General features: G+C 40.3%; 1 protein-coding gene across 4 annotated transcripts in view; it reads left to right on the top strand.

Annotated features, from left to right (window-relative positions):
• Positions 1 to 20321, top strand: part of LOC110129077 (protein argonaute-4) — a 31243-nt gene extending 10922 nt beyond the window's left edge. For 2 of the 4 annotated variants that reach the window (XM_070468408.1, XM_070468407.1), the window contains exons 4-18: positions 992 to 1173; positions 1348 to 1484; positions 1575 to 1709; positions 2697 to 2784; positions 5119 to 5266; positions 5512 to 5631; positions 5757 to 5885; positions 6120 to 6253; positions 7362 to 7546; positions 8784 to 8943; positions 10145 to 10460; positions 10755 to 10889; positions 16445 to 16546; positions 16804 to 17003; positions 19298 to 20321. In XM_070468408.1, the coding sequence (XP_070324509.1) occupies positions 992 to 1173; positions 1348 to 1484; positions 1575 to 1709; positions 2697 to 2784; positions 5119 to 5266; positions 5512 to 5631; positions 5757 to 5885; positions 6120 to 6253; positions 7362 to 7546; positions 8784 to 8943; positions 10145 to 10460; positions 10755 to 10889; positions 16445 to 16546; positions 16804 to 17003; positions 19298 to 19406 (2280 nt within the window). In that variant the 3' untranslated portion in view covers positions 19407 to 20321. Of the gene's footprint in view, positions 1 to 991; positions 1174 to 1347; positions 1485 to 1574; positions 1710 to 2696; positions 2785 to 5118; positions 5267 to 5511; positions 5632 to 5756; positions 5886 to 6119; positions 6254 to 7361; positions 7547 to 8783; positions 8944 to 10144; positions 10461 to 10754; positions 10890 to 16109; positions 16207 to 16444; positions 16547 to 16803; positions 17004 to 19297 lie in introns of those variants that run through there. The other 2 variants (XM_070468409.1, XM_070468410.1) reach the window with 2 other exon arrangements.
• Positions 20322 to 21064: the final 743 nt, after the last annotated feature.

Below are 21064 nucleotides of genomic sequence, written 5' to 3'. Positions count from 1 at the left end.
GTTTCCTGCTTCCCCACCTGCTTGCATCCTCAATCCCATTTTCATTTTCAGAGGAAAACTACTATAATAGTTCAGTATGTGTCCTTTCAGATATTTTAATGTGCATTAGCTATTTATGCATGTTTGTTGTTGTTGTTTAGTCGCTAAGAGGTGTCTCACTCTTTTGCTACCCCATGGACTGTAGCCCGCCAGGCTTCTCTGTCCGTGGGATTTCCCAGGCAAGAATACTGGAGTAGGTCTCCATTTCCTTCTCCAGGGGATAGTCCTCGCCCAGGGATCAAACCTGTGTTTCTTGCATTGCAGGTGGATTCTTTACCACTGAGCCACCAGGGAAGCCCATTTATGCATGTTTATATATATTATTATATGTTTGCATATTGTTCTGTGATTTATTTTTTCATTTTTCACTTACAATATATCTGGGAGATCTTTCCATCTCTGTACATTTACATTTACCATACTTTTTAAATTTTTTATTGTGGTTAAATAATATACAACATAAAACTTACTATTTTAACCATTCTTAAGTGTACAATTCAGTGGCATTAAATATATTCATATTGTTATGGGACCATGACCACTGTCCATCTGTAGGACTTTTTATCATCCCAAACTGAGACTCTGTACCCATTAAACAGCAGCTCCGTATTTCCTTCTCTCCTATCTCTGGTAACCACTATTCTACTTCTAGTCTTTATGAATTTTTTCTAGGTACTTCATGTAAGAGGAATCATACAATATTTGTCATTTTATGTCTGGCTATTTCACTTAGCATAATGTTTTCAAAGTTCGTCTATGTTGTAGCATCTACTTTATTTTGAACTATTACATAATATTCAATATTAAATTAGTCCCCTACTGATGGAACATAGGTTGTTTCCAATGTTTAGCAATTACAGAGAGTGTTAGATATCCTTATAGGTATCTATATTGACTCTTCCTGGGGTCTCTCAGCCTTTGTAAATGTGTCTGTATATGTATTTTTCCTTAGGTTGATATGGAAGTGACCCTTCCAGGTGAGGGTAAAGACCAAACCTTTAAAGTGTCTGTTCAGTGGGTGTCAGTTGTGAGCCTGCAGTTGCTTTTAGAAGCTTTGGCTGGGCACTTGAATGAAGTCCCAGATGACTCGGTTCAAGCACTTGATGTCATCACAAGACACCTTCCCTCCATGAGGTTAGTTTGAATTCTTTGCTGTAAATGTCAGACTTTTGTTGGTAGGTTGCACTGTTGCCCATGACTTCTGCAGAAGTCATAGTTCACACTTGGTTTCCGTTTACAAAGTTGAGAGTGAAATGAAAGATCCTTTCAAGTTTTTATTGTGAAGCATGCAAATTCTTGTTTCTTCAGGTACACTCCAGTGGGTCGTTCCTTTTTCTCACCTCCTGAAGGTTACTACCACCCTCTGGGAGGGGGCAGGGAGGTTTGGTTTGGCTTTCATCAGTCCGTGAGACCCGCCATGTGGAATATGATGCTCAATATTGATGGTAGGATGGAACTCCGTTACCGTTTACTCTTTGGGCTGGTTTTTTGGTCTTTTCCTGTTCCCTGAAGCTAAGATTCCTTCTCTGTTTCAGTATCTGCAACTGCTTTCTACCGGGCTCAGCCTATCATTGAGTTCATGTGTGAGGTTTTAGACATTCAGAACATCAATGAACAAACCAAACCCCTAACAGACTCCCAGCGTGTCAAGTTTACCAAAGAAATCAGAGGTAGGTATTTGCATCACTGTGGTCTTGGTCAGGCAGCTCAGTTGTGGTCCCAGGAGCACCGTCCTACAGTCAGACACTCATGGGCTTCCATCCCATTTCTGCCAGTGCTATCACTGGGGCTTTGGGCAAGTTACTTAACCACTGTAAGCCTTAGTGTATTCATCTCTAAGGTAAAAATAATAATATGAATCTTGTAAGATTGCTGTGAGAATTAAATGCAACTGGGAGTATAAACTTCTAGCACATGTCAGGCACCTAGTAACTGTTACTTTTACGTGCTTGAAACCTCCATTTTAATAAAATGGAAGGACTGAAATGTCTCATGGTCGCCCACTCCTTCTGTGATGTTCCCCCAGTGTTCTAATTGGGGCAGAGATGGTGTGCGCCTGGACGTGTGCATGGGAGTGCGAGTGTTTCCCCAGGTGTCTACCTATACCTGCTGTTCTTGCTCCCCTTCCCCCATCCCTCATCTCCCTGCATCCCCCTGTGTCTTTCTTCTACCCTCTGGGGTTCAGGGTGGCCCTCCTCCTGGCTTGCTGGAGAAGCCGAGAGAAGGATCAGGATGAGTGAGTCTCAGATTTCTAAGATTTCTCAGATTAATACAAAAATATAAGTTTGTTTATTCTCAGAATTTCTTTGCTTCTTTACTTGTTAGCTATCTTCTCTCATTATACCATAAGCATCATTAGGGCTTCCTCTAGGTTTAAGAATAAATAAGCACTAAATCATGGTTAATGCAGGATATATATTTGTTGAATGAAGTAATACATTAAAGTAGGTTCCCAATCTTCAGTCATCTGGGTTCTAATTTTTTCTGCTTGGCTGAGGCTTTTTTGCCTATGCATGATGAAATCTTTCCCATATCTTTGCAAACTTTGTCTTGTACAATGTCATGCCTTTCTGAAGAAATCCTTCAAATCTTTTTTTTTTTTTTTGATCACAATGATTTTAATTAATACTGATGTTTTGACTTTTTTTTAACTTGAGGTCTGAAAGTTGAGGTGACCCATTGTGGACAGATGAAACGAAAATATCGAGTGTGTAATGTGACCAGACGGCCAGCCAGTCATCAAACGTATGTTAACCACATCTGAAACTGTACCATTACATTTGTTGTATCGTAGGTAGCTACTATAATAATTTGAGAAATTGGTATCCCATTTTAGCACTAGTGGTAAAGAACCCACCTGCCAATGCAGGAGACACGAGTCATGGGTTTGATCTCTGGGCCGGGAAGATCCCCTGAAGGAGGGCATGGCAGCCCGCTCCAGAAGAATCCCATGGACAGAGGAGCCTGGAGGGCTATAATCCAAAGGGTCACAAAGAGTCTGACACAACTGAAGTGACTTAGCATGCATGCACACATTATAATTTTAAAAACTCACTAAGATCTTCATTTTAAACACCAAAGCTTTTAAAAAGCTTTTAAATGTTTTTGATAGAAATACTAATAAAATGTATTTCTTGCCTTTAAAATATGCTGAACATAGATCAACTTTCATATAATGGTGCAGAGTCATCGTTATAAACATCATTTACTCCAGTGCTGTAGTTCTCAATGCATGGCCCAAAAGGATCTGTTAAGAACTGTATGTCATAAGAGCTGTCATGGGAAGATATATATTGCTTTGAGTTTTATGTGGATTTTTCTCCCCCCTTTTTAGCTAACTGTCATTTCTTCCAGCTGTCAGTGTGTATGGCATGCCTCCAGCAGCAGATTCATTTATACTTCCTCAGTCTCATTTTTCTAATCACCTAACTTCTAATCCACTGTGAACTGTGCCTAATGAGAAAATATATATGAAAGTGCTTTTTAAATTACCATATATGTAAGTTTTATTCTTGTAATCAAGATCATTAAACTCATGTCTGGCATAAATATAAATATTGGCTTTTCTAAGAGCATGAACTTAACTATATTAACTTTACATTATTTTACATACTTACTCAGAAGACTTTTTCAAACAAGTGTAATGAAAATCACCTATATGACTTTGCTCTAGATAACTGAAATTTTAGAGTGGCCTCTGGATAAATGTAGTATATCAATTCATTCTGATTTGAACACGTTCTTCAGTATGAACTCATGTACACATCACATGAATTTCTTGAGTTATAAAGTGATATTCTATGTATCCTTTGTGTTATACCATTGAATGCATTCTCTAGGGAAAATAAAAGTCACTATAGCATTTGTTATACTGACAGATTATAACATTTGTGGTTTTTTTTTTTTTAATCCTGTCTTTTTTCATTATTTAATTACTTCATGTTACCCTATAAGAATGGGCTTCCCTGGTGGTTCAGACGGTAAAGAATCTGGTTGCAATGCAAGAGACCTGGGTTTGATCCCCGGGTTGGGACTATCCCCTGGAGGAGGGTTTGGCCACCCACTCCAGTGTTCTTGCCTGGAGAATTTCATGGACAGAACAGCCTGATGGGCTGTAGTCCATGTGGTCGTAAAGAGTCAGACACAACTGAGTGACTAAGCACAGCACAGCACACCCTATAAGGATAATTAAACTTACAGAACTATAAAATTTTTGCTGAAAAATTAAAAGCACATGGACTTAAATATCACATAGATGATCCTAACTGCATTATTACTTTGTGGGGCATTAACAGTTAAAAAACAAGATTAAAGTTATTATTGTGCCAAGTTGTTTGAGATAATTTGTCTCCTGGAAGAGCCAAATAAGGAGTCTCTTAAATCACATTCTCCAGTTTGTATCAAGTATCTTGACATGGTCTCAAGTTCATGTATTTGGTTTTGTGCCCTCCAAATCCACATATATTTGTCCTGGTTTGGGGATCTAAAAATGTGGCCCCAGTAACTATGCTACACTCATTTTACCAGAAGTTCTCTTAAGCAATTAAAACTCATATATGGATGGTCCAGGACCTTATTTGCATTTACTCATCTCTTAAGAAGTCAGCAAGAGGGACTTGCTGGTTAAGTCCCAGTGGTTAAGACTCCATGCTCCCAATGCAGGGGGCCCAGCTTTCATCCCTGGTCGGGGAACTGCATGCTGCAACTAAGACCAGTGCAGCAAAAAAAAAAAAAAAAAAGGCCAGCCAGAGATTGTATTTATACTGATAAGTGTTAAGTGACCTTTAGTGAATCTGTGTATTTTCTGGTTCTGCAGCTTCTTCTTAATTTAAGTTCTTTTTCCATTTTAATTAAATTTTTTTCTCATCCTAGCTTCAACAAACAAACATGGAAAATAACAACAGAATCACTGTCTTGATTAAATACTAAGATGGCTAAAGTGAAAATGGCTAAATAAAGATTGACCTTTGTTTTTTAAGTGATTGGTCAAGGTAGAAAATGTTAGTAGGCTTTTGTTTGTTTGCTTGTTTAAAAAAAAAGAGCTTGAAGAAATTTCTAAAAAGATATTCTCTCTTATAGTTTTCCCTTACAGTTAGAAAATGGTCAAGCTATGGAATGTACAGTAGCTCAATATTTTAAGCAAAAGTACAATCTGCAGCTGAAATACCCCCACCTTCCCTGTCTCCAAGTGGGACAAGAACAAAAGCATACATACTTGCCACTTGAGGTAAGCAAAACTAAATTTTCTTTTCCAGTCTGCCAATCTCTTGAATGTGTGTTTGTGTGTTTTAAAGTCATGTTCTAAACTAGTGATAGAATTTAATATTAATCTCTAAAATATTTTGGACGGGTAGCTTCACCTTAGAGCAGAATTTTCATTTGTTTGAAAATGGAAGAGGTAAGCTGCACTTCAGCAAATCTTAAGATACAGAAACCCAAGACACAAACTAATTCCTCTTTGCCTCTTGATAGGTTTGTAATATAGTGGCAGGACAGCGATGTATAAAGAAGCTCACAGACAATCAGACTTCCACGATGATCAAGGCCACAGCAAGATCTGCTCCTGACAGACAGGAAGAAATCAGTAGACTGGTCAGTAAGGCATAGTCTTTAAGATTAGCTGGCTTTCAGATTAAAAAAAAAAAAACAATAGAAAATGCCGGATAGGACACAGTTACTCTTTGGTTTTTATATATGCAGGCTTTCCTGTTCTTTAGGTGAAGAGTAACAGCATGGTGGGTGGACCTGACCCATACCTTAAAGAATTTGGTATTGTTGTCCAGAACGAAATGACGGAGCTCACAGGCAGGGTTCTTCCAGCTCCAATGCTGCAATATGGGGGCCGGGTAAGCCTTTTATTTTATTCAACAAGTTTCTTCCAACAACCAGTCAAAAAAGAGACGAATCCAGAGTTTTCCCGCTCGACCACACTGAATTTATCCATTGCTTTGCTCATTGTTGCTTTTTGTCTTTTGGCTAATATCAAATAGTTTTATGTATCCTCTCATCAACTTTAAAATGGACTTAGATTGTAATGTCTTCTCTCTTTTGTTTCTTTTATTTGTTTGTTTTTTTTAAAGAATAAAACGGTAGCCACACCCAACCAGGGTGTCTGGGACATGCGAGGAAAGCAGTTTTATGCTGGCATTGAAATTAAAGTTTGGGCAGTTGCTTGTTTTGCGCCTCAGAAACAATGTAGGGAAGATTTACTAAAGTGAGTATCTTCATATTTTCAGCTTAGTAATATCCCTTGCAGATATGAAAATACCATCTTTATGTGAATGTGCTGTGTACACTGGCACTGAATCTCTGACTCCTATAGTGACACCATCTGGCTATAGGAAAAAGACCTTGTTCTTATAGTGAATTGCAAATGGGAATTACCTTAAGAATCTGACTCAGCTTCCTACATTTAGAGCAGAAGTCTGTGACTAACAAGGTTGAAGTGGTGCTGATTGGAAAATTCTTGAGTTCTTAGTGAAGCTTCCTTTGGGGTTAATTGTATCTTTTCAGCTAAGATAAAAACTAGTTCATTTTTAATCATTGTAATTAACTAGGGAGCTTGTCTTACTGGAGGTCACTGATTAAGATCTTTGGTTCACATCTTACAGATGTAGTTATCTATATAAAGGAATTAGTGAGAAGGGTGGAAAATTTTCCACAGGAAAAGGGAACTAGGGTGAAAGAAAGGAATCCTACAAAATATTGGCAAATGCACAAAAGAAATTATCCTGAAAACTTTTTACATAGACTGGAGTAACGTCTCAAATCCAAAATTTAAAACTTGAGTGTGAATTTTGCTTTTTCTTAAAATGATGTTTTCTTTGACATTGTTATGGAAGCAGATCTGTTACGAGTTTGAATGTAATCCTAAGTATGATGATTTTGTGACATAGAGTGTTTCTGTGTTCCCAGTTGAACACAAGCTTACCCAACTATTCTTGTACTTGGCTTACCCAAATTCACGTTACCTGAAATTTTGACCTTGCTTTTATCTTCAGTCCTGAATAACTGACTTGAATGTTTAAAAAAATTCTTTGAACAGGAATGCTATTCTAGGCTCTGAGGCCCAGCTGAGGCATAATTATTTTAAAGTTCCAAATGATAATCTGATAGTTTAGTAATACAGAATCTTCTGCATTATTATTGCAGTGATACAACTTCTAGGCTGTTTTTGGCAACCAGTTAAAGATGGAATTTTTTTGTTTTTTAATAATTTTAGCTAAAAATTTACAGAACTGAAAGAAATATCTTAGAGGGAGCTAAATGCTAAGATTGTGTCCTGAAATGAAAGCACTGTGCCACCGGTTCTATTTTAACAGGAGTTTCACGGACCAGCTCCGTAAAATCTCTAAGGATGCAGGAATGCCCATCCAGGGTCAGCCATGTTTTTGCAAGTACGCACAAGGTGCTGACAGCGTGGAGCCCATGTTTAAACACCTGAAAATGACATATGTGGGCCTACAACTTATAGTGGTTATCTTGCCTGGGAAGACACCAGTGTATGGTATGGACCCCTTTAATGTTGAATGAGGGATGATTTCAAGTAATTGGTGTAGCATTCAGGATAAACTAGGTTCTGCTGCAGTCACAAACAACCCCAAACTCTCAGTGGCTCAAAGCAACAGAGGTTTTTTCTGCTCCTTCTATGCGCCTATTGAAGGCAAATTGCAGCCTCTGCTCCACGTCATCATATCATTTTCACTCTGGAACCCAGTCACTGTTTGGAGTGTTGCTGGCCCCCAGGCAGAGAGGAAAGAGCTCTGAAGAGTTGCTTTTTTGTTTGTTTGTTTGTTTTACACAGAAAGCCTGGGGAGGTTTTTTTTATTATTATTTTGAGGGGGGAAGGGGGGGAGTTGTTTTGGCCACACCCCGAGGCATTTGTGGTCTTTGTTCAACCAGGGTTCAGACCCATGCTCCCTGCATTGGAAGGGTGGAGTCAACCATCCAACCAACAGAGAAGTCTCTGGAGGGTTCTTAACTTAGGCAGTTTCTTGGCCACAGCCAACTATATGACCCACTCAACCTGGGATGGGGGCAGGAAATGCAGTGGGAATGAGGGCAGTGCAATTCTACCATAGTCCCCAAAGTAGGGAGAACTGGAATGTCTGATGAGAAGCACTTAGGAGTATCAGGGTGGGGGAGCCTATCACTTCCAGAACAGGAACTGCTTAGTTTGTATTTCTTATAAGAGGAATGATACAAAGTTCTTTTGGCTATCCTCTAAGCAAAGGTTTTGGAAAATATATAGACCAGCGATTTGAACTTTATAAAATGTCTTCAGCTTTCTGTATATTTCTATCTTTTGTTAGCTTCTCTTTTTCTGTCCTGTTTAGAGCAGGGAGGAGGGTGGAGGAAGAAAAAGAATCCCTTAAAATTCAAAGGGCTGGTGTGTGTACTAAGGAGGGGGAGCTGGGGAGGTTGATTTCTTTGCCCAGACCAGTCCTGTGAGAAAGGGAACCTCAACAGACTTTTGAGTGAGTGGCGGCAGGCAGCATGGTGGAACAGAGGAAGTGGGCCGGCTTCCAGGCCTGCAGGAGAGAAGGGAACGGAGAGCCTATCCAAAACAAATTGCCCTCTGGGTTTAGCAGATGAAAGGACCACATATGAAAAGCAGGTAGCACAATGTACGATATATGGTAGGCACTCTGTGAAAGTTAACATGTAGGAGTTTTCCCCTTTACTTCCAGGATTTTGGAGAATATATCAACATTTACAATGAATTAATAAACTTCTTTTTGTAGCGGAGGTGAAGCGTGTTGGAGATACACTCCTAGGAATGGCTACACAATGTGTCCAGGTGAAAAATGTAGTGAAGACCTCACCTCAAACCCTTTCTAACCTTTGCCTGAAGATAAACGCAAAGCTTGGAGGAATTAACAACGTGCTTGTACCTCATCAAAGGTAAGATCCTGAACTCTGTGTTTTCCACTTGTCTCTTAAGACCTAACTTACATAATTTGCAATAAAACAGATCTCAAATATGGCCCTTGGTTACTTTTTCTGATACACATATGCGCTCATGTAACCGCCCCCCAGGTTAAATATAGAACATGTCCAGCTCTTCATCAGGCTTCCTCGTGGCCCCGCTCAGTAGATAACCCCTGAAGGTACTAGACTCCCCTGATGGCTCGGAAGAGCCTGGTGGGCCTGGCCCACCAGATGTGTGTACACACAGTAAGTAAAATAAATGTAAATTGTGTGGTCAAAGTGATAAATACTATGGAGAAAAACAGAACAGGGAAGGACATGAACTTTATTCTCTTCCTCATGTCTCACGTCCTGGGCGTTTGGTCCTAGTTTCACGTGCCTTCTGCAATTCAGTATCCATTGTAGAAATCCCAGGATCCTAAGAGAGACTGTTCTGGGAAAGTTTTTCCTTTGGTGGTGGTTTAGTCGCTAAGTTGTGTCTGACTCTTGCAACCCCAGGGACTGTAGCCTGCCAGGCTCCTCTGCCCAGGGGATTCTCCAGGCAAGAATACTGGACTGGGTTGCCATTTCCTTCTCTAGGGGGTATTCCCAACCAGGAATCGAACCCGGATGTCTTGCATTGCAGGCAAATTCTTTACTGACTGAGCTATGAGGGAAGCCCAAGTTTCACCTTTACACATAGAGATTTTGTTAAATTTGGGTTAGGTTCTTTTCTTGACTCTTTCCTTCCTGCTATTGCAGAAGAACCATGTTGGGCTTCCCTGGTGGCGCAGCTGGTAAAGAATCCACCTGCAATGCAGGAGACCTGGGTTCTATCCCTGGGTTGGGAAGATACCCTGGAGAAGGGAATGGCTACCCACTCCAGGATTCTGGCCTGGAGAATTCCATGGACTATCCATGGGGTCGCAAGGAGTTGGACACGACTGAGCAACTTTCACTTTCACTTGACTCTTTCCTTCCTGCTATTGCAGGAGAACCCCTTTGGCTTCTTTAGTCAATTCAGATTCATGATCCTGGGTGGCCGGCACTCAGTGGGCCTTAGAAGTCTCTCCCAGTGGGCACACCTTTATTCTGTCTTGTAAGATTATGTCTGTGATTCTATCTAGTGGGCTTGCTAAATAAAAGCATTTTCATCCTTACGTCTGAGTGGCAACGTCTCCTTAAATTTGAGCAGGCCCTCAGTGTTCCAGCAGCCTGTCATCTTCCTGGGAGCAGATGTCACGCACCCCCCAGCAGGCGATGGGAAGAAGCCATCCATCGCGGCTGTGGTTGGCAGTATGGATGGCCACCCCAGCCGGTACTGTGCCACGGTTCGCGTGCAGACCTCCCGCCAGGAGATCTCCCAAGAGCTCCTCTATAGTCAGGAGGTGATCCAGGATCTTACCAACATGGTTCGAGAGCTGCTGATCCAGTTCTACAAATCCACACGCTTCAAACCCACCCGGATCATCTATTACCGTGGAGGGGTCTCCGAGGGACAGATGAAACAGGTAATCTCATTATCCTGTAGCTTCCCTCTGGGGCATCTACATTTTTCTTTCTTTTTTGGTCATACCATGTGGCATCTGGGATCTTAGTTCCCTGACCAGGGATGAAACTCATGCCCCCTGCATTGGAAGCATGGAGTCTGAGCCACTGGGCCACCAGGGAAGCTCCCTCTGGGGCTTCTCAGCGTCTGATGGAACTGCCTCCAATCTACCACTCTGGTGGGTAAATCAGATCTGAGAGATACCTAAGAGACAGGCAAGTTCTCAATTAAATGTCATTCCATTTCTAACTCCTAGGTAGCTTGGCCAGAACTAATAGCAATTCGAAAGGCATGTATTAGCTTGGAAGAAGATTACCGGCCAGGAATAACCTATATTGTGGTGCAGAAAAGACATCACACACGACTCTTCTGTGCAGATAAAACAGAAAGGGTAAGAACACATAGGATAAGCTTTATTATCTGATGCAAGTGAATGTGTTTTTGAGTAGGCATACATAAAATTTTTTTCTAAAAGCAGAAGTGCCTAGTAATAATTTAAGAAACATACTAACTCCAATTGAACTTCGATGAGCAATTCTGAATGATACAGGTGTCAAGACTGAATATTTCTCTTATGTGACAGCAATACTGGTTTCTAGAGTTTTTAGAGGGGGAAATAGAAAGCATGCCAGGTACACTATGGTGATATAGGTAAGCTCCAAAGAGAGGGGTTATTTATTTGGACTTTATTGCCATTTGCTACTTTTTGTTATCAATGCCTAAGGCATGGGTCTAGGGTATAAAGAAGCATTTCTTTTCCAAATAATTTTACATCAGTGCAGAGGATTTTTAGGGTATGTACTTTGAATACTTATGATGTCACACTTAATAATCATGGGTAAGTTAAGTTCTCTAAGCTACAATGTTCTAACTGTAAAGTGTGATAAATATAATACTTAGCTTCCATGGTTGTTAAGGATTAAATTAGTAAATGAATGTTAATTTTGGGTATAATTTCCAGCTTTTGATTAAAAAAACATTTTGTGTAACCTATTTATAATCTCATATTAATGTACAAACTAGGTAAATTACAGGCAAATAGTGTTGAATGACTTTACTTCTATGGTCTTTTCTGTGATATTACTTTATCTTTTTCAGGTTCCCTCTGATTGACTCCCAGAGAGACTGGTTCTTTCCATTGCCTAATCTTGTGGTCTTGTGGGTGACTCTCATTGTTTTCTAGTGCTTGCTTAGTTTTTGCCTCCAATCCAAAACTGAGCTGTTTCTTCTCATTTTCTGAATCATTAGAGAACTAAGGTTTTATCCTTGGTCCCCAGGTTCATCAATCAGCACAGATTCAAAATACTGTCTTCCAAACTGCCCAGACTCTGACTTGGTAGTACTTCCTAGATTCTGGTAATTCACCTTCTCTGAACTCTTGCCTGAGCCCTGGTGACAAAGTATCCTGCCCCCCCCCCCCCCCCTTAACTGCATAGTCACTCTCCATCCCTCTGTCAACTTGCTATTCCTGTAACTTTAGGACCTGGATTATTTTTCTAAAATCCCAGTCTATCTCATAACTATTTTTGACCATCTGGTGTTACTCCTGACCTTTGAAGATTGACTGTCCCAATCCTTGGTCTACTTTGCACCCCTAACACTTACCAACATCTTCAGTTCTCTAAATATGCCTCTTGCCAGTCTCCAACTCTGAATTAATGCACTTGCCTATTTCCTTTGCTGCTATTCTTAGGCTGGTTGAAGTTGCTGAGGAAAAAAGTCATTTATTCAATAATGAACCATATTACTAGTTCTTGATAGCAAATCTCAGCCAGGCCTTTGATGCTGCAATTTTTTTTTTTCATTTTTCCTATTCTCCCTAGCATCTGTTCCCATCCTTTATACTCTTCTCAAGTCCCCAACCCTAACCATGACACCTTCATTGCCAACAACTTACATTGCCAACAATAGAGCAACCTTCTATTTTCTCCAGAAAACAAAATTGTGAAGGCATGAATTTTCTCAGCTTCCTCTCTTCTGCTTTCAAATTTAGCTAAATCTTGTGTTTTCTTACCCTGTTCCTTGAATCTTGGACGCTAACCTCTCCACTTATGCTTCCCCACTCCAACCTGTGCTTTTGGTTTTAATCCTTTCTGCCTTCTCCAGAGCCTCACTTCATTAATTATCCATTATTTTTCAAAATTTCAATTTTCCCCATTCCATTACCTCCTCCTCATCCTCTAAAGTTTCTTAACTTTTCCTCAGGCTTCTCTAAAACTTCCCTTCTCTCTCAGTCTACCTGCCATTTTTTTTCCTTTCCTCCCTTTAATGACCAAACTTACAGGAAAAAAAGACTTGACTTTCTTTCTGTATCTTCTCACATAATGTTTCAGTTCTCTGTTGCCTGACTTTGACTTCACTGACTCCACCAAGGCTGTTCTCTGAACGACTTGCTCATTTTGAATCCAACGACCGCTTGTCAAATTCCCACACTGACCTCTTTGCAGCACTTATGGGTGGTTGCCTTCTTTGGACTTAGCAATATGACTTTTCAGGTTCACTGCCCACCTCTATAAATAGGCTTTCTTTGACTCTTCTTCTTCCTTTATCCGTTAAACACTAATGCTTCCTGGCGTTTCATATTTCTCTCTTCTGAATTTCAACTCTCTTTAGTCTCACCTACTTTTCTGGCTTCACTGATTTGCTTATTGATTACCAAATCTGTATTTCCAGCCCCAGATTTTCCGCGCAGCTCCTGATCTGTAGTTCTGATTGTCTAGCAGTTTACTTCGATGCTCTTGTAGGCATTGTGTCAGTCAAGATAGGCTAGGCTGTGCTGTGGTGACAAAAGGCTCCAAAGTCTCAGTGGCTTACAAAGATTTATTTCTTGCTCACATTACACATTCACTGGGGCCCTTCTGCAGCTGTGACCTCACTCTGCTCCCTTTGGAACCTCGGCTGATGGAGAAGCATCTGTCTGGAACGTGGCCAGTCATTGTAGCGGAGGAGCATACGCTGGCTCTTAAAGCTTCTGCCTAGAAGTGGCGCATTTCAGGCCACATTTTATCGGTCAGAGGAAGTTATATGGCCACTTCTGAGTTAATTGGGCAGGGATGTATCATGTACCCCCACCCCCTGCCCCGCCAGAGGGTCTCTAGAATATTTGACCCCAGTATTCCAGTCTACCACAGGCATTTCAAGCAAAACACGTGTAAACCTTTTCCTGATTGTTTTAGGATAATCCAAAACAATAGGATTCTCCTCTCCAAAAGCCATTCCTCCCCTGATTCTCTATTCTTCTGTTGCTTGGCATCACTGTGTTAGTTAGCCAGGCTAGACGCTTCTTAAGAGTTGTCTTTAAATCCTTTTCCTCTATTCCCCTCCTCCCTTCCTGTGTTCAGTTGGTCAAACAGTCTTCTGTGTTCTGTCCTGAAATCTCTTGTCTCAACTCTTCCTCTTGTGTGTTCCATCTGCCCTAGGCAGAACTCTCTAGTATTGCAGAAGACTCGTAGAGGTCTCCCGGTCTCCATTCCTCCTTCACAGATGCATCCTCCACCTGCTGTCAAGGCTAAGTTTTTAAAATACAGATCTTATCCTGCTAGGCCACTGCTCAAAAATCTTCATGTTTCCCCCATTGCCTATACTTGAGGGTACGAAATGCTTTCTTATGGTGTTCAATGTTTTCCCAAGGTAGCCAAAGCATAATATTTCAGTTTGCTTTTTCAACATGTACTCATATACCTTCTATTACCCATGTGACTATTTCCATTTCCTATGTATATTGTGTATTTTTATCCCTGGAATGACCACATCATCCCACTTTTTCCCCCCTCATTTTTATAATAAGATACAATGTAGACACAGTAAAATTCACCATTTTTATTGTACTGTTGTACAAGTGTTGACAAATGCATATAGTTGTGTAACTACACCTTAATATGTAAAATGATTCCATCACACACACTTGTCTTGTGCCCATTTGTAGTTAACCTTTTCCCTCACCTAGAGCTGCTGACAACCACTGATATGTATTCTGCCCCTAGGGTTTTGTCTTTCTCAGGATGTCATATGAAAAGAACTCATAGCCTTTGGTCTGGCTTCTTTTACTTAGCATAGTGCATTTGAGATTCAACCAAATTTTTATGTATATCAATAGCTTGTTCCTTTTTTATTGGAGGGTAGTATTTTGTGATACAGATGAACCACAGTTTGTTTATCCATTCCTGACTTTAAAGGATATTGGAATGTCTTCATTTCCATTCCATCCCCCCTCCATTCAACCTCTATGTATCCTATAAGGCAGGGGTCCCCAACCCATGGACCACAGACCAGTACCAGTCCGAGGCCTGTTAGAAACTGGGCTGTATAGCAGATGAGTGGTGGGCAAGCAAGTGAAGCTCCATCAGCTACTCCCCATCACTCCCCATTGCTCACATTACTGCCTGAACCATCTTCCCCCTTCCCCCAGTCTATGGAAAAATTGTCTTCCTTGAAACTACTCCCTGGGTGCCAAAAAGCTTGAGGACCACTGCTATAAAGCATGGCTCAACCATTTCCTCCTACCAGCTTTTCCCACTGCCTTCCATAAGGCCCTTATTACACTGTGTTGCTGTCCATTGCATATGACGCTCATGAAGAGTAGGAGGGCAGGGTTACTAGTTCACTCTGTGCCTCTGTCTTCATCCCCAGCATCTGCTGCAGAGCCTTGCGCATGGTGCTCAAGCAGTAATTATTAAAATGAACATGACTGGACCCTTTTTCCCCAGAGCAGCTCCTCTTTAGGTTCTCATCTGTAGATTCCAAGAGATTTTTAAAAAGGGAGTTCTATGGTCAAATAAGCTGTATACTCCTTTTCCCTCTTAAAGGTTATACATTACTAGATAAAGATTCTGAGAAGTCATGCAATAGAAAGGCCTTTTAACTTTGGTTTAAACCAGTGTCACTCAAGTTTATTTGGCCATAAAACACCTAAGCACATCCTGAAGAACTAACATTCGTAAAGCATACAGTTTGGGGAAGGATACTAGAATGGTTACAACTCAGTTACATTTCCTCTTGTCTAGATAGGTACTCAAGGTCACATATGAATTTGATGGAATGAGACTTTTCTATACTCATGAATGTTATTATGTGAATAGCATATGATATTCAGCTGAAGTTAACAATAGTTAAAATGGAGTCAAATAAATTTCCATCAAATTTGTGCCAATATGCTAAATATACTTCCTTTATGGAATCCTTTATGGAATCCACTTACAGCAGAAGTGGATGAAAATTGACCAAATAGCAAGATTTTTCTATATTTCTGCTTTTCTGGAAGTTTGATTTTAGAGTTTGGTTATAGAAGAACTTGAGAATTTTAAAAATGTAAGCAGTCATCACCTAATTTTGTGGATGGTTAGATTGAGACCCAAAGATACTATGCTTTGTTCAAGGTATGTAGTTGCAAGGAAGGGCTTAGAACTGAAACTCTGGCTTTCCTAATTCTCATTTCAGTACACTCCTCCTGATAATGCATGTGCCAGTGAATTCTTTTATTGATCCTGTACAAGTATTAGTTTTGTTGAATCTGGTGAACCAGTTCAAAGATTCCTTCATCTTAACTTTTACTGAAAGTTGACTTTTTTTTCTTAACTCCAAATAAAAAATAAAACTGATTTTTTTCCCTCAGGAAACTTATCCATCTTAAATGTCTTTTTTTCCCCTCTGTGAACATACCAGCGTGTCATCTATGAAATTGATGACAATAATGCAGCCCAAAGCCACAGGTAGAGTAATTCTTTGTCTGGATTCCCTTAGCAAAACCGTGGAGTATATTTGTTTGTGAAAATATTTAAGGATGAAATAGTTGGGCCAAGGGAAATTTACAGAAAATTCAACATCTTGAATTAAACCGATTTTCAAGAGTTCACTTAAGAGCAGTTTACTTACTTATTACTAATGGCCTGAACCCAATTTAGCTCTTTGATGACTAACTATTACCCCCCCCTTTTTTTTTTTTGGTAGGTAGGGAAAAGTGGCAATGTACCAGCAGGCACTACTGTGGATAGCACCATCACACATCCATCTGAGTTTGACTTTTACCTCTGTAGTCACGCGGGGATTCAGGTAATTTGGAAGCTGGTCCAGATATTTGACTTGATAGGGAGGTGTTTGAAAATTCAGGAACTAGCTTAAGTAGACTTGTTATTAAATACTGTACATAACTTTGTTAATACTTGTATCCTAAAACTGTTATCTTTTGGTCTAAGTATCTCCTTGTAGGTGTGCTAGGCAGGACTATTTCTGAATTTAAGTAGGTTTCCACTCTTCTCTCAGGTAGTAAACCCGTGTCAGAGACAGTAATCATACAATTCTTTCTCCAGGGAACCAGCCGTCCTTCACATTACCAGGTCTTGTGGGATGACAACTGCTTCACCGCGGATGAGCTCCAGTTATTAACGTACCAGCTATGTCATACCTATGTGCGGTGCACACGCTCAGTCTCGATTCCAGCCCCTGCCTATTATGCCCGGCTTGTAGCCTTCAGGGCAAGGTATCATCTGGTGGATAAGGATCATGACAGGCAAGTTTCTCAGGCAAATAAAATCTTTCTGTTTGTGTTGGCAGCATGTTTCTTTTTAAAAATGAGCTACCTTTGAAAACTTTTAGGAAGAGCTAAACTTCCTTTTAGGGTTTACATTTCATGGAGCAAATAAAATTGCATGTTACGACTTTTGGTCCAAAAAGCTGATATTGTGACTTTTGGTCCAAAAAGTGCCCAGGCTTGTTCACACTTGTGTGGTATGTCTGTCCCCCTTAAAAAGGAATCTCGTTTGGAACTGCCTGTGGTTTTCCCTCAGAGCCAAATGCATTTCAGTTCTGCTCAGGTACTAAGCAGCTTCGCAAGATGTCCAGCCCAGTGCCCTGGCTCCAGTCAGCACAGTTACAGGCCTGTGGATTCCAGTTCATGCAAGGGGGAGGTCCTGACCAGGTCATTTGCAGTACAGTCTTGGAGAATGCATCAGAAGGACCTTGGGTGTGTGTTGGGAAGAGGTGGGGTACCAGACCATTCTCACCCCTAAGTAAAGATCTCAAAAGAATCAGACATATTGACCTGTTACTGAGCTACTATTGAGTAGCTAAGCAAGTTCTCTCCATTAATTTTTCTTCTCAAATGACCATCTGTGAAGTGTAGCAGTTTCTGGGCTCTTCCCCAAGTCTGAATTCAGCTGCTAAATAGTAGACATTCCACTGCAAGTCTATTTCTGTACGAGTTGAAAGTACACTATTATGGAAAATGCCCAGCTGTGGCTTTGTACCTTTCATTCTGTAATATACATATTCATTCAACACATTTATTAGGTATTCATTGTGTACCCAGCACTGTAAAACAGTGCCCAGGTACTAAAAACAGTAAGCTGAGGAAGACATGTCTCCTGGGATTTTATGTTTCAGTCTGGTAGACAGTACAGGCAAACATAAAACTGACGGTTAGCTCAAAGCAGTAGAGATGAAAGTGCAATTGAACATTGGAGGGAAAGTCTGTTAGAGGTTTCATAGCTGGATGGGCAAGATTTGGATCTATATCACCAGCCCAGGTTGGATGCATGAGACAAGTGCTCGGGCCTGGTGCACTGGGAAGACCCAGAGGGATCGGGTGGAGAGGGAGGTGGGAGGGGGGACCGGGACGGGGAATACATGTATATCCATGGCTAATTCATTTCAATGTATGACAAAAACCACTGCAATGTTGTAAAGTAATTAGCCTCCAACTAATAAAAATAAATGGAAAAAAAAAAAAGATTTGGATCTATGAAGAAGAGAAAAGAATTTTCCAGGCAGAGGGAATAACGGACATAAAGAAGACAAGACAAGTGACATGTTTGGACAGTAGCAAGTTTTCTTTGACAGGAGCATTTGAAGAGAGGATAGCAGGCGTGAAGCTGGAAAAGTATGTTGGAGCAAGATTATCTTTGTTAAAAGGCTACTCATGGGATAAAATAGATATTATTCAACTGTCAGTTGGATGTGAGTGACAGAGAAGAGGGTGAAGTAAAAGATGACCAAGATTTTGAGCCTAGATGATCGGGGGTAATAATAATTCAAGTAGAGAACTCAGGAGGGATGATAATTTCCCATTTGCTCAGTCCTTTGTATCACATGGTGCCCTTAGAGGTATGTTCAGAAGTTATTGTTATCCTAAAAGATCAAGTTCAGAGGGGGTGTTACTTGTCCAGGGTCCTATAGCTAGTAAGGGGAAGACCAAAAAGGCTGGTGGCATAGTAACATTTGCTGAGTATCTATTATGTTCCAGCACTGTGCTCAGTACATTCATTGATTCATCAAATGGTTATTGAGACACTGTTATGTGCCGGGCACTAGGGATTTAGTGGTAAGGTAGACAAATTTACTAGTTTCTTAGAGATTCCATCCTGGTGGAAGACTTATCCAAGTAATGATCTTTCAAGTGAAATAAAAGTAGAGGATTTCATGAAAGTAGATTTCATGTGGCTCTGACCTGAACTTCAGAGTCAGGGAAGATTTCTTTGGGGGAAACAACATTTAACTGAAAACTAAAGAATAAGTGGGTAATAACCAGACATAAAAGACAGGGAAGTCCTTGCTTAGGCACTGATAAAGATCTGGGTCTTTGCAGACACTATTCTATTTAATTATTGCAACAGTCTATTAAATAAGTTGTATTTTTCAATTGGCAAACTGACGTTTAGAGAGACATTACGGATTATTTAAGGAGTCACAATTTGAGCTCAAGATCTCAAATCCAGTACTATTCATGCTATTTGAAACCTGAAGTCTGGAGTGGTCTTTTGTTACACTGTTGTTGTTTTTTTTTTTTTTGCTTTCTTTTCTTTACAGTGCGGAAGGCAGTCATGTATCAGGACAGAGCAATGGCCGAGATCCTCAGGCCTTGGCTAAAGCTGTGCAAATCCACCATGATACCCAGCACACCATGTATTTTGCCTGAGAGTCTCAGAAAAAGAACTCAACCAGTTTGTTATCCCATGCAGCCTCAAAATGTTTCAAATGCCTACTGCCTCTAGAGAGAGCCAAGTTGACTTCAGGTGGTCTTCTACCAGCAACTCGGAATAGTTGCACTGAATCTATACTTCACAGCACTGTCTGATGCATCAACAAAATTGAGCCATTTTTTAAAAGTAATAGATACTCATAGATTATCTTTTCTGATGCACTGGACTGAATTTTTACCTCATCATGCAAAGGCTGATCAGCCTGAACTTTCTAAGGGACTTTATGAGAAAGGTTTCTATGGACTATTTTGCTAGCTGTGGTGTTCACCGCATCCCTCTAGTCTTACCAGAGAAGATTTTTTTCCTTTTTTCTGTATTCATTGAGTGGGGTGTGTGCATAAATGGGAGAGAAAAACCAAACAATCTACTTTAGGTCAATGTAACTATTTAATTGTGTGGGTCCATAGGCTTTTTAATGGAGATTTCTGACTTCGCCACTGTAAATGCCTTGAACGAGCATTGATTTTTTTGTAAGTTTTACAGAATTTTATGAGTTTTTACTACTTTTCTCTGTTGATCTCTACAGACTGGTGCTGGTGCAAGTACAGGCTGCCAGGCAATTGCACTATATTTGGCTGCAGATTCAGACAGGCAGTTCTCTTATTTGGTTGACTTTTGTGAATGTGTAACACAGACAGATGTGATGCATGCCGTGATGACAGATAACACTGCCATGGCAAAAGTACTCATGTTTCCCCCTCTTTGGAAAAAAAAAAATTAGCTTTTAGTATTTTTCAGAGTTCTCAAAAGTGCCCATTTTATGCTGCTGTGTGGTTTGTTAGATCTAAATGATTTTTAAACTTTTCTCATAGAAAGTTATCTTTGGCAATAAACATTTTTTAAGGTCCCTCCTCTTCCTCCCCCTGACAATGTACTTTTTTAGATGAGATTTCAGTATGATTTTTATCAGCTGTTTCTTATAGATCATAATCTGGCAATTTCTGAAGCTGGTCAGAAAAGACATATATTTCCATGCCTTTTTAAAGAATTATTTTTAATCTGTTTTATAGTCACAGTTGGTGTCCTATCACTTTGTTTTAAAATAAGCTAGAACCAGGATGCTTCCTTATTGGATAGGCTTTGCCAATCCTTAAGGTACCTTGAGTGATGCTGCAACTTGCAAAAATGTACCAGCATTTAAAACTTTTTTTCCCTGGGAATCAAGGTCACTCACAATTACTTGTAGCGCAAATGTTTTGCTTCTCTTTCAACCTGAAATATACTTGGTGGGGTTTCCTTCCTTTTATTAAACTAAAACTGCATAGAAAAGGTTGATTTTTCTTAATAGATTCTGAATTCTGTTCACAGGGAGACAGGATTCCTTTCTTGTTCAAACAAAGGGAGTTGATCTAAAGCAAGCATCAGTTACAATGTGGCGGGAAATGTATTTTGTATTTAGTGTAGATAATACTTTGTGAATGGACAACAGTTACATAGAGTCTTGATAGTTCCAGCCAGTGTTTCCCAGCCCACCTTTTACTGACTTCTAATTCTCTGTCCTGGAACCTTGGGAGAGCTGCAAGGAGGGATAAAAGGCCCAGAGCCCCTCCATATGGTTGAGGAAGGTGCCGGGGAAGGAGACAGATACAATGTG

Source organism: Odocoileus virginianus, chromosome 5, assembly GCF_023699985.2.
Source record: "Odocoileus virginianus isolate 20LAN1187 ecotype Illinois chromosome 5, Ovbor_1.2, whole genome shotgun sequence".
Taxonomy (NCBI): domain Eukaryota; kingdom Metazoa; phylum Chordata; class Mammalia; order Artiodactyla; family Cervidae; genus Odocoileus; species Odocoileus virginianus.
This window is presented reverse-complemented; position numbering and strand designations above follow the sequence as displayed.